Source organism: Rutidosis leptorrhynchoides, chromosome 4, assembly GCF_046630445.1.
Source record: "Rutidosis leptorrhynchoides isolate AG116_Rl617_1_P2 chromosome 4, CSIRO_AGI_Rlap_v1, whole genome shotgun sequence".
NCBI classification, from domain to species: domain Eukaryota; kingdom Viridiplantae; phylum Streptophyta; class Magnoliopsida; order Asterales; family Asteraceae; genus Rutidosis; species Rutidosis leptorrhynchoides.
Window position 1 is genome coordinate 240,856,540 of NC_092336.1, and position 18,434 is coordinate 240,874,973.

An 18,434-nucleotide genomic window follows, 5' to 3' on the forward strand; every position below is an offset into this window, starting at 1 on the left:
ATACATATGTGTATATTGTTACACATGGATAGAAACTCGATCACACACCCACTTACATAATCACGACAACCCTGCACCAACGTTGGACCACCACCGGCTGCTGCTACTACCACTTCACCACCGTCACCTTGAACAACCCATCAACTACCACGACAATCACCCTCTCTCTCTTCTTCCTCTCTTCTCTCTCCACTGTTTCTGAGTTAAACCTTCCCAAACATCCACCCTAAACCACCTTTAATTATCACTGAAACTGCTATACTGCTACATCTTTCTGTTTTATATCCATCAACACAAACCACCATCGAAGACCCACTACTACAGTAAAACCTGCAACAACCACCTGCAATTATTTTTCGTTTCTGTTCAACACCACCCCAAACCATCGAAACCGTCGAACCCTTTTTCTGCTACTTCTAACTTTTTTGTTTTCAGATCGAAACCCACTTGTACTAGGCTGCTGCAGTTAGTCAGTTCCTGTTACAGCTATATGATTGATCGAGTAAAATGATAATGATGATGGGACGAAGTACATGCTGCTACTGCTATTATTTCTGTTTTCGTTGCAACCCATCGAAGGTCCACAATCCTTATGCTTACCGTTTTGCTACTACTTTTATTCCTGCTGCTACAGCTCGAATATTACTGTTTCTATATACATTGAAAATAAATCACCACCACATCTTGGGCTGCCAATTGAAGTGTGTCATTGGATTTGAAACTGGACTCTAGGTTCGATTTCTAATCGGGCTACTAGATTCCTATTAGACCGAGACAAGCCCAACTTCATTGAATGTATTAGTATTACGTGGTATTATTATTATTAAGATGAACGAGTTCGATGATAAAGGTGATAATAATAGCGAGAGATGTTGATAATCATGATAACCGGATATAATTATGATCATGTTATGAATATAGTTTTGATTGATTATGATAATGATGAGGTGTTAGATGATGATAAAAATCGATTAGTTTAGGGATGAAAAAGAATTGATGAATTAAGATATATAGCTTATAATTCGGGTTTAAAAATAGAAATGAATGGGCAGTGGAGTGGTTTGGTGTGGGTTTGTGTTAACCAAGAGGTCTTGGGTTCGAGCCGGTCTATGGCATTTTTATTTTGGGAAAACTCTTTAAGGTAGCTTTTCTATTATTATTATTATTATTATTATTATTATTATTATTATTATTATTATTATTATTATTATTATTATTATTATTATTATTATTATTATTATTATTATTATTATTTAACTAATACAAAATATTACAAATTATGATCATTATTATTATTATTATTATTATTATTATTATTATTGTTATTATTATTATTGTTATTATTGTTATTACTGTTATCATAAGTGTTAGTATTATTATTAATAGTATTATTATCATCATAATTATTAATATAAATATTAGTATCGTTATTATTATAGAAAAATCATTATTTTTATAGTTATTATTATTAGTATTCATTATTAATAAAATTAACATTTTTATTAAAAAGTATCATTTTATTAAAGTTATCATTTTATCATTTATATTAAAAGTGTCATTTTTAACTCCATTATCATTATTATTATTTTTATCATTACTAATATTATTTTAATATTATTATAATTTTTACAAAATAAATGATATATATATTATATATATATATATATATATATATATATATATATATATACAAAAATATATTTAATACATATAACATAACAAAATTTATATTTTTATTTATTTTTAAATATATAAAATGAATATATGATACAAATAGGTTATTAATATAAAAATGATATAAATAATAAATTTATATATATATATAAATTTGTTCGATTACAATTATGTGTGTTAATATATAAATAAATAATATAGGTTCGTGAATCCGAGGCCAACCCTACATTGTTCAGATCCGTCGTATGCATATTTTTACTACAAAATATCGTATTGTGAGTTTCATTTGCTCCCTTTTTAAATGCTTTTGCATTATATATTTTTGGGCTGAGAATACATGCGCTGTTTTATGAATGCTTTACGAAATAGACACAAGTACTTAAAAATATATTCTACGTTGAGTTGTACCACTAGCATACTTCCCTGTAGCTTGGTAACTACTATTTACATGCGGTATTGTAAACGCGAATCCCGTTGATAGATCTATCGGGCCTGACAACCCCAACCTGACTGGACGACCAGTATTCAACGGTTGTACAGTACTTCGTTTCAGTGACTACACTTGGTACATTGTAGTGAGATTTCATAATAAAAGGAATATGCGACGTTGATTAAATGTTAAGTATGGTTACCAAGTGCTCAACCACTTAGAATATTTTTATTAAAACGTTTATGTAAACGGAAATCTTGTGGTCTATTAATATATTGAAATGATTGTTATGATAAACCTATGAACTCACCAACCTTTTGGTTGACACTTTTAAGCATGTTTATTCTCAGGTATGAAAGAAACCTTCCGCTGTGCATTTGCTCATTTTAAGGACATTACTTGGAGTCGATCATCGCAATGGGACCAAATGTTGATGACTTTGTCCAGGTGGATAAGGACGGGTCCTCACAGCGGGGCAGTTGATTGGAGAAGCTCAAAGCAGAGCACAGTTGCACAGTCTACAACAGAAGCAGAATACATTGCTGCCTCAGAAGCTGCTCAAGAAGCTGTCTGGATTAGGAAGTTTGTTGCTGAACTCAGAGTAGTTCCCAGCATTGAATCCCCTATGGAAATGTACTGTGATAATTCAAGTGCTATTATACTTGCAAAAGAATCACGTGTACGTAAAGGTAGCAGACACATTCTTCGAAAGTTTGACTACATTCAAGAAGTCGTTGAGAGGAATGATATTAGTATTCTTAAGGTTCATACAGATGATAATGTGGCTGACCCGTTCATGAAGCCCATGACACACAACAAACATGATGATCATGCTAGTAGTATTGGACTTCGTTATGCTGCTGATATTTTTAATTTGTAATTTAGTATTTGGATATTTTTTGGAACATTAAACAGTTTTATCATAATGAATTGATATATTGATGGTATGATCGTTTTCATATATATCACTGTGTTCTATATTAACATGTTTAATCCATGAGTGATTGTTGATTATTCAAAATCTCCATAATCAATCATGTTATGGGAATAACATGAATTAAGATTAATATGAAGTGTTGGTTATATTTATTGATGATAAATAATTAACTTGTAGAGACCAAAATTCATATGTATTCATTGATGATGAATGTTGGAATGACCCATCCGAGATGTCACTACATGGATCATTGTCAGTAGTGAATCTTTTAGTGATTATGTCTTTATGTCCTTAGACTTGAGATGCACTCCAGTTTTGATGTGTGGAACATTGTACTTTGATATGGTTAAACGCTGTCCTGAATAAGGCTGTTATAAAGGCTATTATTGGGTATAATGTAAAGCTCATGATAGACACATGTATGCAATATAGAATTTGTTCCTCTGAAATATTTGGAGTTAGATACTTTTTGAGCTCCTCGATGAATGAATAAGATATTTGTGTGGCTGCACCCAGATGTAATTAAGATGATACTTAATTAATTTGGTGATCTAATTCAGTTCTAAGATCGAGAAATAAAATTGTTAAACAAATGAGAATGATCGATGATCCATATCTCAAGTTTAACTAAAGTATATGAAACAAAAGGACGAATGACATTTAAAACTTACCATAAACAGTTTCGAGAAACTACCCTCACATGAATTTGGGGACAATGACGTGTTGCTAGACGCTTACCATTGTTTGTATAGTTACTTGGTGTTATGCCATGCACAAGTGGGAGTCTGTAGGATTAATGTGCAAGGTACAACATATAACTATATGACCAACATCATTTGAGCCTTCGGGGTCACACACATATACACCGAGACGTCAAATAAAATATATATGATGTATATATATTACTCAAGTAACAAAATAGTAAATGAATCGAAATTAATTAATTTAATATTCACATGAAAGCGACATGATAGAAATTATTAATTATAAGTTACATAACATACCCCTGAAGTATTTGAGAAATACGACTTTATGATACATATATTTGGTAATTTGAATTCACGGCTTCATTTAAAAAAGGTTCACGGGTGTTTTGAAAAAAAAATATCTATATATATTGTACCAAGTTAATTCATATCTCATTCTTGTTTCGATGAACTAAAAATTTTGATTTCATAATATTAACCAAAAGTTGATTAATATTACTTGGGTTTGGACTAGCATCCATTGACGGTCGTTTGAAGTGTAGTGTGGACTATCCAAAGAGACGGTCATACTTTTGATCGTAAGTTTCTCTCCGTCTCATCAATTTCTCCAAGAAAGGTATATCGTCAACTCCTCTTTTGTTTTATATTCATGACAATTATTATGGTGTAACTGGATCATTGGAAAATATTAATCGTGTGCATGTTTCATTAAATAAGTGAATATTTAATCTTGTAAAATTTCGTTCATAAAATAATAAAAGATTATTATTTTAACTATCCGCTGCGTTAATCTGACTAAAAGTACACACGATTTTCCATCAAAAATAACCTCACAAGAGTTTGACTAACATCCGTTACAATTATAGACTAACCTGGCAACATGTGCAAACATCTTGGTTATTCATGTCTAAATAAAACTTTAGGTCTATACGTGCAATTTTGAACAAACTTTAGGACTAACCGTGAAATTTTTCATTCGTTTACTAATCAAATTGAATGATTAAAAAGTACTCAAAAACTGGGTAAATTGTAATAGTACGGAGGTAGTACCAATTAGAGTGCTCCCAATAGTTGGGTCTTGAGTCCCGCCCAAGCTAGTCCTTCTGAGGACACTATTGGCAGCAAATAGTCATGGGCTAGTCCAGGTCCGCCCTCCTTGCATTCGTCCTCCTCCTTGTCTTCCTTTAAAATATTTGTGGACGAATGTATATGTATATGTTACTTGTACTATTAAAGCATTAAACCTTGTAAACTCAATAATTAAATAATTCAAGTGGGTTCCAATTTATTTGAGAAAGTATGTTATTTTTGATAGTGTTTAATCCATAGATAGTCATGAGTACTGATGTGACGTAACGTTAATGTGAGTTAATCTGAAAAGAAATTGTTCTTATGATTTGGGAGCACTCTTAATCAAAGTTTTAAATATGCGGCAATTTTTTCGTATCCGGTTCTAATCACCAATGCTCACGCCTAATTTGTGAAGCCTAATTTGTGAGGAAAAGTTCTTTTGGAGAAGAAAAAAAAACGTCCAAATACCCCCCTTCACTTCAAAATAAAGTAGCGACCAAATAAGCCACGTGTGAGAGAATAGGGGCACGTGTAAGAGAAAAAGGGACACGTGGATGATCCGCGAGTAGAGTAGAGTAAGCAGTCTCCAGCTGTATACCTCAAAGCGGTGAAGCAATTTGATACAAAACTTGTTTGCAACTCAAAAATATGAAAACACAAAACGACATACACTAATCGGAAAAGTACAAAGAGTAGGAGAAAAGATGGCCGGAAAACTGATCGGAATGACGGACAGTAATGCGTTATCGACGGAGGCCGAGTGTCAACCGTTGACCATTGAAAGAAAAGTCCGTACAGACTTAGAAACTCATCTTCCTAAACCTTGTAAGTTGTACTCCGTAACTTCTTTATATAGGTTTTGAGTCCGATACATCAGTAATTACAAGGTAAAATTAGTAATGATATACAGTTGGTTACTTGGATCTCATATAATATTTGTTACAATTTGCATTTCTATAACTATGATACTGTGCATGAACATTCTGGTAGATTTGGTGAGGGCACTTGTAGCTCCAGATACAGAGCATCCAAATGGAACGTTAGGGCATAGGCACAACGAGATGACTGTCCTCCAACAGCATGTCGCTTTCTTCGATCAAAACGGTGACGGAATCGTTTACCCGTGGGAGACCTATACCGGTGAGCCACTTTCTAATTCTATAGAATGTTAAAATGAATCGATAATGTTGAAATTTCTGTTCAAACTAAAACAAAATCACATATAACAAGAAACAATCACATGAATGCAAGATTTAATGTGGTTAGGCATGATCAGGATTATTTTTATTAGGATATGTACTAATGTACATATAGGATATAACAATATTTCATTTCAACAATGTGTAGGAATGCGTCAACTTGGGTTCAATATTGTAATATCGCTGCTAGCAGCCATTGTTATCAATATGGGGATGAGCTATCCCACCTTACCCGTACGTTCTTCTTCGTCCTTTGGAGCTTAATTGAGTCTTTTGGTTAACCGTTTTGATATAATTTGCATGAATTTTGTAGGGGTGGTTACCTTCACCGTTGTTTCCGATATATGTTTACAACATACACAGAGCGAAACATGGAAGTGATACGGGGACATATGATACCGAAGGAAGGTTGGTCTCAATGTGATTGACCTAGTTGACTCGATTAAAGTTTTGGCTATGTGGGTTGTTGGGTGCCTTCGGGTTATGAACTAGAAGTAACATAATTTTCAGGTACTTGCCGGTCCACTTTGAGAATATGTTTAGCAAGTATGCTAGAACGGTTCCGGATAAGCTCACACTCGGGGAGATTTGGAACATGACTGAAGGGAATCGAGTAGCATTTGATCCTTTTGGATGGTTAGTCATGTTATACCCTTAAATAGTTAGCTTTCTATCTACCACTATATCATTTTATAGTTCTGAATGGCAACTGTTTGTGGTGTTTGTGCTCATAATGCAGGACGGCTGCTAAGTTGGAGTGGGCGATACTGTACGCACTTGCTAAGGACGAGGAAGGCATGTTGTCAAAGGAGGCTGTTAGGCGTTGCTTCGATGGCAGCTTGTTCGAGTATTGTGCCAAGATGAACAGGGCTGCTCACGACAAGATGTATTGAAGAGTGTTTTTGGAATCAAATTCCGTATCTATGTTAATGATGTCAAGTATGTTGTTTTGATTTTAGAATACCTATACAGTTGGTAGTAAATAAGTGTGTTAACAGTGTAACCTAAGGCATTGTTGCCTTTGTGAAGGTTTATATTACAGAATAAACAAATGTTATGAGCAAAGTGTAGGTTACTGTAACTTCAAACGTAATTTTAACGTTACTCAACTTATTTTATTAATTTGCTATCGAATTGCAAGTAATACATCTTTTAAATATTTAGACTCTTAATATAAAATGTAAGAAAACAGTAGGAAAACAGACAATTTGAATTGGTTCCTGATTCGTGAAATACTTTCTTAATTAAGTATTTCGTTCTCACAAGTCTCGGATTTACACGAAATCTTAGTTGGGAAATCAAAATTAAGAGAATCTATGCGTTTCTGTATGTGTTTTGTGAATGGAGAAAGCTATGAAAAAATCGAAATATAATCGGTTTTCAGTAGTGGAGTCCTAACTCTTCATTTTAGCAGGGGAAAATCTGTTGGAAGGCACTTTTCTATCAAAACGAAGTGTCTTTTTGATTGAGGTTTCGGGGGCCCCTCGACCTCTGACCGCTCACCTCACCTGGGATGCTGCCCTTTGGACCCTGCAAGGAGGCACATCCGCCTTGATCCCCGCAATTTGCGCGGCAGTTAATAGCTAACTCTACGGACGTGTAATCCACACTCTCTTAATCCGTTGTTAAGTATAACTAGATAACTCTTGCATTCAAGTAAATTCCAATTAACTAAAATTAATGTTGGATGACGCTAAAATCACTAACATAAAATATGTTATAGAATATGTTCAAAAAGGATACTACAACAAAAACATAATCACATGGAATGATGGAAACTCTCAAATAAGTAGTAACTGACTAAGTTTGCACATGTAAAACGATACTGCAAAAATAAAGGCATAACCATAACCATGTTTGTCATTACAAGATCGGAAATTAGACAATTGCATTGGCAGCACTTGCAATTCTTGGCCATAGATCAGCACACTCCTTCCCAATCGGTCCAGTAATTGCAGAACCTAAAAAATAGTGACACGAATAGGTTGTCAGCATAGACTGACAAGTCTAAAACTACACATATATTTCAAACTATATTTATATTTAAACAATGTATATTTCTACCTTTCATTTCTCCTTTGGGGTTCACAATAACACCAGCATTATCTGTCCAATAGAAAACAAAACAACTGTGTGACAAAACATATTTAAGAATAGGTCTATATAATAACTAAGTGCAGATGACTTTTTAACAATGGATGTATAAACCATAACTGTAACGAATGGCTACAATTTGGTATACCAGACGTGTAACAGCATCAACCAATTAAAATGAAAATATACTTGACTAGTCTGGTTTATTATTATCTTGGTCAACGGTCAATGCAAAATGTAAATACAAATGGTAGAAAATAGTGTTTATGTAGAGCCTAAATGGAACAAATGTGAGCATGAAAAGCAACACATCTGTAACGATAGGTTCACTTTATCTACCAAACAAGTAACGGCATCAACTGTAGATACGAAGCGAATACCTGACTAAGTTTGGCTTATTAAATCAGGCCTACAAGCATCTAAAAGCACATAATAATTGTAAATGTAAATAATAAGATAATATACCTTCAAAATACATAAAAACACCATCCTTTCGGCGCCAAGGTTTACGCTGTCTAACAATGACAGCTGGCATGACCTTCTTACGGAGATCAGGTTTACCTTTCTTCACCGTCGCCATAACCATATCTCCAACACAAGCTGAAGGCAACCTGTTGAGTCGTCCTTTGATTCCTTTAACTGAAATTATGTATAGATTTTTAGCTCCGGTGTTATCGGCGCAATTCACCGTTGCAGCCACCGGAAGACCAAGTGACATCCGGAACTTGTTTCCCGCCGATCCTCCTCTTCCTACACAGCAAAATCATGAGAATATTGATAATTAAAAATAATTATTGAGCCAAAAAACGAAGTTGTGAGTGAAATTTTTGAAATGTATAAGAAAATGCACCTCGTTTCGACATTTTGAAGGTAACATATGAAACTAGGGTTTGGATCGCAGGTGTATACCTATATCGATTTTGGTTAAATCTAGGGTTTGTTATTTAATATGGGCTTTAAACAGAGTTCAAATGGGCCTGGTAAGAAACTATCTATTTTTGGGTCTCGTTTATACTTTTGGGTTGAAATTAAAATTTTATTGAAAACCTCAAACATAGCTTAAGAGGTTATGTTGAATGAAAGTAGTTGAAGGTGAAGCTTATACCTGAAATTTATAGTTGGAGCTGGAACTTATTTTTAAAGCTAGAAGATGAAGCTTAGTATTTTTTATAAGTGTTTGAGAAAGTAGCTGGAATGGTAGCTTATGTGTATGAATTGAGTAGAAATGACAATAATAATAATGATATATAATTATGTGAAGGGTAATTATATAAATTATCATCTCATAAGCTAGGAGCTTATTTTTTAAAATAAAAAGTAAAAAGTAAAAAGTAAAAAGTAAAAAATAAAAAGTAAGAAAAGAATACTTACTAGTAGTAATTCTTCAAAGAGAGAATGAGAGAAATTTTGGTGTGAGTTTGAATGAGAAATGAGGGGTATTTATACTTGAAAAAATTAGGTAAAAAGAATAAAATAATTAAAAGAAAAATAAATATTTAAATTTTTAATGGAATTTTAAAATTCAAAAGTATTAAATGTTAGGTCATGGGATAATGCACAAAATAAAATAATAAAAGTAATTTTCCATTATAATTTTTAATTAAAAAGTATTTTATTTATTTATTTATTTATTTTATTAAAAAATCATTTATTTTAAGGATTTTTTTTTATATATATTTTTTTAATAAACAAATTGATTTACTACTTTTCCAAGAATATTTGTCAATATTTTTTTTTATTTATAATAACAATACTGATAATAAAGATATTAATTATTGATATCTTATTTAAAAAGGATATTAATAATAATAATATTAATATATCAAATTAATGCGTAAATATTTACAAATAATTGTTCGTGAATCGTAGTCGAGGTTAAATGAAATCATATAAAGATCTTTGTTTAAATTTTGCCGGAAATTTACGGGTTGTCACAGTATCCCCCTGTTAATAGAAATTTCGTCCCGAAATTTAGTTGTTGCCATCAGTCGGCGTTGTTTGTAAACAGGTGAGGATATTTCGTTTTATTTGGTCTTCACGTTCCCAGGTATGCTCGGGGCCTTTCGTAAATTCCAACTAATAGGATATTGTTTTGTTTCTAGCGTTTAAATCTTACGATCCATAAATTCTACGAAGTGTATTTTATTATTAATGCGGAGGTTATCTAAAGGATTTAACAAGAGTGTCATTGATTAGGTTTTTCTCAGAAAGAGATGGTGACGTTATACAAGCATTTCAATATACATGAAATGTGTGATGAATAATAGTGAGCTTATTTAAACCTTGAGCGTTTATGCCACAATATTAGGGTAGACAAAATAGAGAGGAGTTCATGAAAATCATAATCATGAAATTTATAGAGATCGTCATTCTTTACAACAAGAATGATGAATATGAGTTGAAAAATAGAGTTTTATCGACATTAAATAATATGGATAAAACGATTCGATTATAGAAAGAGTATAAATGAAACTATCGTAAAAGATTGAAATGGGGAAACTAAATGTTCGCCTTAACTTTTGATATGGTTAAAGTTGATTTCCGAAATTCAAGGGATTTAAAGAAATCTTCATAATCTTTATAAGATTTAATTCTCCGGTAATTAAGGAAATTAGGATTTTCTTTAATTAAATGCGGTGAATTGCCTCGATTGCTGTGTCTGGAATTTCGCTATAAATTAGCTTCTTCCTGTTTCATTATCATCACCACTTCTATACTTTCTTCTTCAATTCATACTTCCAAAAGATTTGTTAATATGCTCAATCCAGTTCTTGTTCTTGACCTTATATTGGTTATCGCCACAATCTTTCTTCTTTTCCAACTCCCACCAGAGGAGTCTGTTTACTTCTATTATGCTCTAGGATTTATTGTGTTTTTAGTTCTCCCGTGTCTTTATATTGCTATACGCATTGATATACACGGTTTGTAATTTCGGTGTTGTTATCGGGCTTTATATTTTCCCTTATATGTCGAAGCTTCATGATTTTGTAAAGCAAGTAACGGTCCAGAATTCGTAGGTATGAAGTTTCGATCATAATATATAAAGTAGAAAGGAAAGGTAATAGCACGATTTGATTTGTCAAATTACCAGAATATCCGGAAAATACCGAATCATCAAGAAAAATATTTTCTTGATATGTTTAGAGGTTAAATAGAATGTAAGAGTTATGTAACATGGTTCATGATGAGTGTATGATCTGTGAACCTTTATCACGTTCCATTAGAAACTCAGCATGACTTACTGTAATATAATCACGTTGGCCTGACGTCATTATATTATACTAACTCATGCTTCAATTCTCAACACTTCTCCAGAATTCATTCATAATTTAAACTTGAATTTTACAGAATATAGAAACTAAAACAGTTTCCTTTATGACGTAATAAAGATATCGCAAAGAGATAATTAATTGCGGACAAGAATCGTTATGAAGATATCTTCAGAGATATAGAGGATATTTATAATGAAAGATACGATGATTTTATAATCGAGGAAAATTCTTCTGTAGAAATTTAGAATGCGTAAAGAGATCTTCGGTGATTTCCTTCAGAAATCTAATCATCTAGATTCTTTGGTTATAGGTTTAGTCTTTGGGATTTGTCCACAGCTTACTTCATGTTTTGCTCAATCCGTCTTTCAATACCAGATTTTCTTTTGAGCTTTTCCAACACACAATTCTTTATTATTAAGCTTCTGGTCATTAAGACCATCTACGGCCTTTGCTGCTTCATCAACATTATTAGGGTTAACGAATCTGAATCGTTGGTTATAGTTCTAAGGTGTTTTCAAGAATTTTGAAGAATGTACAATGTAACATATTAATGTAAGATATAAATATTTCTTGGGTATTACCTACCCGTTAAAATATTTTCACAATTAACAGTTTGTACAAAAGAGTTTTAATCACAGTTTTTATGAAAATATACGTACATATATATTTTCCTTCAGATGTAATCATGGATTTAATGATTTAATATAAGATTAAACTCATTTGATTTACGGGTTAAACGAGAATGAATAATCTCCAAAACCTTAGAGATTTCATAATTGTCGCGAAATATTTCGCTAATGAAGTTATGAATCAATACATTCGTCGATACACTTGATTTATCATGAAATGGAGTTTATTGTGTTGAAGCAGTGATTAACAATTGTTAAGTCATTAACGAAGGGTGTACATCATAGCATATTAGTGATATGAATTAACCAAGTAGTACATACTAGTTAAGATTCACACGTAATAGCTTAGTACGAAAAGATTTATTATTGTTCCAAACCATATATATATATATATATATATATATATATATATATATATATATATATATATAAAGCATACATATATAATTCTTCAGGAAGAATGAGTCAATACATCTTAACTCATTATTACTAATATTCCTTGATATCTATGGTGTTGTTGTCTTCAGTAGTTTCGGAGTTTGCGGAGCTTGTGATGCTACTGGTGCTTTCAGTGCTTGCGGTTTTGGTGATGTTGGCGGTATTTCTGGTACTGGTGGTACTGGTTATGCTGCTGGTGTTGCTTGTGGTACTTGGGTAGTAGGTGTGAGCCTAGTTTCTAACTCATGCACCGTTTCCTCCAGGGTTTCTACTTTATGCTCGAGTCTATGGATTTGTTCTACCCATTCCTCCGTAAGGTTTGTCAATTCTTGGTATTTAGTTCGAAGTATTCTAACTTCTTCTAATAACCCTATCTGGTTAGAATTTGGGAGTAAAGGACGAATACTGTCTTGGGCTACATCGAGTCGACCTTCGAGGCGGAAAATCCTTGCTAAAAGAGTGAAAACGGTATTGCGAACAGGTTCACCGGTAAGCGGATCGAGTACTTCGACAGTTGGTGGTAAGTTTGGCTCGTGATAAGGAGCACCTTCTTCATTTCTTCATAGGCTGAGTATTTCGCGAACCCATCCCCATTTTCTGAAGAAATTACGGTAATTGATCGGTGGGTGTGCTCCCGTCACGCTATCTTCGGAGCTAGAGGAACTTGAGGAATCAGGTGAGAAATCCATATTATATGATCGAAAAAAGGGTTTTGATATAAGATGGGTGTTGGATACTGAATGATATATTCGTCTTCTTGAATACGTATATATAGCAAAAAGATTTTCGTAATTTACGGAGGAAATTTAAGAAAAGTGTTAGACAAAGTCTATTGGGATAGATATGATAAGATATGATAAGATATGATGTCTCAATACTCCATTTATGCAATAATGGCAGTATGACGTGTCGAGATTTAAAAATGATAAGTATGTAATCATATAAACTTTCGATTAAAGACTTTCAATTCGCAATGGCCTGATCAGGTCTAGGGGCTTGAGCTATAGGATCCTTTAAATTGGTAATCCAAACCCTTCCATTCTAGAGTTTCGTAGACACCACCCGTCAAGAAAGTTCAATGATCAAAAATAACGAGAAAGCAAAGATTTTGAAAGTAATGAATATGAATAGTAGATATTTCAAGAATTATAGTTAATATTTCATGTAATACATATGTAATACACAAAACCATGATAGATGACAAAGGAATGTCGAGAATTTCAGAAATCATGGTGTCGCATTTAAATGTGGTGGCGGAATTGGATAGGACTTAGGAAAGTGAGCAGAGTTCTTAGATTGGCTTGGCATTCTAAGGGAGATTAAAGAATTTAATAAGCATAGTTTCTAAGGTATAGTGTAGCATTTAAAAATTAAAGGCAACAATTAAAGGCACTATGGTCAAGGAAAGTTGTAGTCCTACATTGCTAAGGTACCTAATTGTATAAGGCACACATAAAATGCAATCCTGGTTCTCTACAACAACCTGCTCTGATACCAATCTGTCACAACAGATTGGGAATTTATTCCCAAACAGTGTCGTTCCTATGAATAGGGTGACCACTGAGCGTACCTCAGACTCTAATTTTACAGCCCGTGTCACCGCTGTTATTTGGCCAACCATAAAAGGATCGCAAGGAGTAAGAGCCAATGCTTCGTCACAGGTAACACTGTGAGAACCCCCTCTACGACTAACTCACCCAAAGTCGTTGCCGTTAACCGAACCCGAATGTTGGGAACATTAACCGGTCGTTGCTTTGGACGCAGTTAAACCAGCTCTGATACCAATCTGTGACGTCCTCCAGATAGGGCCTGGAAGAATAAAGTCACTAAATATATCAAATCACAGTTGTATAAACGAGAACGACTCTACATGAGACGTTTTGTTGAGTTTTGCAGCGGAAGATAAATATGTCTTTAATTGATATGATATGTAATGAAGACTCCAAGCATAGCAAGCAATCATCATCAAAGCAGTAGATATACATCGGAAGCAATATTTAAGTACCTGAGAATAAACATGCTTAAAAAGGTCAACACGAGGTTGAGTGAGTTCATAGGTTTGTCATAAATAATGATTTCAGTAATAGTGTTAGACCATAAGATTTGTTTTCATAAGTAGATCACTCAAATCCAGTCAGGTTGATCTCCCGCAGGAGCAAAAAGTTATGCCAGTGCGTGATATTTAGACTAAACGTTCAAGTTTGCCCCGTGACAAGTTGTTCTGTCCTTGTCGGTTTAATTTCATTATTGAGTAATATAAAGACTTAGTCAAATGTATCGGGGACGTTACTCCCGATAGGCCTATCCTCAATAATTAAGAATGCCGCAGCAATTAAAAATATCACTGTAGGGACTTAGTCGGACATAGCCGGGTATAGCATAGTTTTAACAGTTGGTACTGATATTTAGACTAGAATTTCAAGTTTGCCCCGTACAAGCTATCGTTTATAGTTGTCGGTTGGGGACTTGCTGGTCATAGCCCAACATATCATAGTTTAATATTTGATACGTGTAAAACAGTTATAAAAGTTTCGCATGTATTCTCAGCCAAAAATATATAAAAAGGGAGCAGATGAACTCACATTAAATAGCAGTTGAAGTATTCCACGCAAGAAGGAAAGTAAAGCAAGTAAGTGATCTGGATATCAACCTTGAGGTATAACGTTTGATTAGTTAATGTCTAACTCGACATAAAGTATGTTTATTAATATAGCAACTATATTGACAGTGACGGTTTTCGAGAAAAGTTCCTATTTCTCAAAAGTTTCTATTTTTGGAAACCTACTATTTATGAAAAACTTCCACTTATAGTAAGCTTCTAGTTTAAGAATGTTCGGGTTATAATTCTTAACAAAGATGTTGTACAATCTCGCCCAAACTTCGTCGCTAACATGCAAGTCACTCGAATGATCTATTGTTACCGAGCGGCCCAGGATCTCTTGACCAGAATCTAAGTCTTGGCATTCGAGATCCACAAGCGTCCCATAATGGTAACAAGGATCACCCTAGGCCACAAGTAGCGGTGATGTTTGTAGTCTTCGTACGCTATCTTTAATTATAACCTTCACGTTAGGTGCGTATATACATATATATTCATTAATTCGATTTTAATTATAACTCCTATATATTAATATTAATTCATAAAAATACTTCTATAATTTTTAGTAACATATATTACTAATTATAACATGTTATTTATTTTATTTTTAATTGCATATAATTTATAACATTATTTACATGTTTCGGTAAAAAAAATAATAAACCGAAGTAAATAGTAAAAAGTAAAAAGTAAAAAGTAAAAAGTAAGAAACGAATACTTACTAGTAGTAATTCTTCAAAGAGATAATGAGAGAAATTTTGGTGTGAGTTTGAATGAGAAATGAGGGGTATTTATACTTGAAAAAATTAGGTAAAAAGAATAAAATAATTAAAAGAAAAATAAATATTTAAATTTTTAATGGGATTTTAAAATTCAAAAGTATTAAATGTTAGGTCATGGGATAATGCACAAAATAAAATAATAAAAGTAATTTTCCATTATAATTTTTAATTAAAAAGTATTTTATTTATTTTATTAAAAAAATCATTTATTTTAAGGATTTTTTTTATATATATATTTTTAATAAACAAATTGATTTACTACTTTTCCAAGAATATTTGTCAATATTTTTTTTATTTATAATAACAATACTGATAATAAAGATATTAATTATTGATATCTTGTTTAAAAAGGATATTAATAATAATAATATTAATATATCAAATTAATGCGTAAATATTTACAAATAATTGTTCGTGAATCGTCGAAATTAGTCGAGGTTAAATGAAATCATATAAAGATTTTTGTTTAAATTTTGCCGGAAATTTACGGGTTGTCACAAAAAATATGGGTTGTCATCAAAATGCTAAAAAAACGTGTTATGACATTTATCCAACAAAACTAAAAATTTGTGAATTTCTCAAGCAAAACGGAATCATCTGTGTGTGGGCTGATTTTTTGGTCATGACTGAAAATTTTCAATTACAACCAAAAGTTTCTCGGATCCACATATTTTCGGTTACATCCATTCACCCGCGACGCTTTCAGAATTATAACTCAACTGAGTCCCGAAATTTGTTTTCAAAACTAGTTATATTTAAATGTTATTTTAGTGGTAGTTTATTTTCAAAAAGCCTACAAATTCGGAAAATGTATGAGATTCGAGTAGTTAAATTTAGTGGTGTACTATACAAATTTATAAGAAATACTATAAATTGAAAAACATATGGGGTCATGCAGTTAAATTTAGTGGTGTTCTATATACAATTTAAAGGGTACTTTTCGATTGAAAATTTTTAAATTAGCGGTGTCCCGTGACCCCGCAGACTTATTACTTGATTTGCGCCTGCCATTCACAAACGGTTTGCGACTAGACGGCTAGATTAAAAATTTGGATATGCTCATTCGCAAGCGATATGTGTATGGTTCATGGCCTGCATTTCAAATTGCGGCCTTTAAACTTTATGATGTCGTATCTTTTGACTCTTAGCTTCGATTTAGTCATTGTTTTTTTAACCGCGTATTTTTTGGATCTATTTGTTGGCAAGAAGTCCTAAATTTTTGTGATGTTCTACCTCGTATTGCAATTTGCGTTGGAAGTAATAGACTCAACTTAATTTAAGCTCCCACACCACTATCTAAACATATTTGTGGAGCGTATCTATTTATAGATATGATGACCCTGAAAATTTCGCATTAATAAATTAATTACAGGATAGAATGTTTCCGACACGATAAGCGAACCTATTATGTTGAGCCTTAAAACTTTTTGAACTAGTTTACACATTCATGTACCCTTTGACCATTTCCGACGATTCACGAACGTATAACTTGTGATAAATATATAATTGTGTGTGTGTGTGTGTGTATATATATATATATATATATATATATATATATATATACGGAAACATGCGAATAATATTTATATACGAAATGATAAAAATTTACTACTGAATGATACAATATCAAATTAAATTTTTACGTATATAATCATTTAATTTTTATGATATAAATTTCTTTAATTTATAAAAAGAAACTAATGATTGAGTCATTATTTCAAACGAATAAATCATCTATTTAGAATGATTCACGGATGGCTATTAATATTTAATATAAAAAAATAGATGATGACAACAAAGAATTATATAGACCCTCGCGGGAATTATATAGACCCTCACGGGAATTATATAGACTCTCACAATATTATTATTATTATTATTATTGGCATGAATCAGTTGATAGTCTATTAATGGAAGTAGATTAGCTTATGTGTTATGCATACTCATCATAGATAATATATAGCATGGAAATTGGTAGGTAATTAGTGGAGTGATGGGGTCCTACTACTTTTATTTTGATTGATCGAACAGAATAAAATTAGTTAAAAAAATAATAAATAAATATTGGAATACGTTTGTAGGTGTGATGTTTGTACAACAACAACAATATATATATATATTATATATATATATATATATATATATATATATATATATATATATATATATATATATATATATATATATAACCATGGACTAAGTCTATGCAAATAAGATTGATAAGATAAACAATAAAAATAATGTATCTCACTTTTAATTATAAACTTTAAATACATGAAACAACTCAACCCGTATTAAACTGGCCCATAAAAATTTTCCTTTTTAATACACATTAAATAACGCTTTAGGTCACATTACACAATTTCCAAAACTTATTTATCAACAAAGTAAGTTCAATAGACTTTTAAAACATTTAATACATAGTTTAAATATCTAAACGAGCAAACACGACCCGACTATTTTAATGTCCAACAAAACCGAGCATGGTGATTGGGGATACGCTACCCAATCCTAATCGATCCAAAAGCACAATCTTCTAAAGCAGACTACGCAAGTCCACTAGTCCCCACGCTTACCCGAGCCACTGCCTCCATGCATATCT

General features: G+C 32.4%; 2 protein-coding genes across 2 annotated transcripts; one reads left to right on the top strand and one right to left on the bottom strand.

Moving 5' to 3' along the window:
• Positions 1-5,444: 5,444 nt before the first annotated feature.
• LOC139843410 (peroxygenase-like) lies at positions 5,445-6,926 on the top strand. The gene is made up of 6 exons (XM_071833479.1): positions 5,445-5,644; positions 5,810-5,959; positions 6,167-6,252; positions 6,332-6,426; positions 6,529-6,654; positions 6,758-6,926. Exons 1-6 carry the CDS (start codon positions 5,524-5,526, stop codon positions 6,909-6,911), a joined length of 732 nt encoding a protein of 243 aa, XP_071689580.1. The 5' UTR covers positions 5,445-5,523; the 3' UTR covers positions 6,912-6,926.
• A 783-nt stretch (positions 6,927-7,709) lies between these two features.
• Positions 7,710-9,030, bottom strand: LOC139843564 (large ribosomal subunit protein uL14). Its single transcript, XM_071833673.1, has 4 exons — positions 8,963-9,030; positions 8,578-8,862; positions 8,083-8,124; positions 7,710-7,979 (listed from the first exon to the last, which is right to left on the bottom strand). The coding sequence occupies exons 1-4, from the start codon at positions 8,973-8,975 to the stop codon at positions 7,897-7,899; spliced, it is 423 nt and encodes a 140-aa protein (XP_071689774.1). The 5' UTR covers positions 8,976-9,030; the 3' UTR covers positions 7,710-7,896.
• Positions 9,031-18,434: the final 9,404 nt, after the last annotated feature.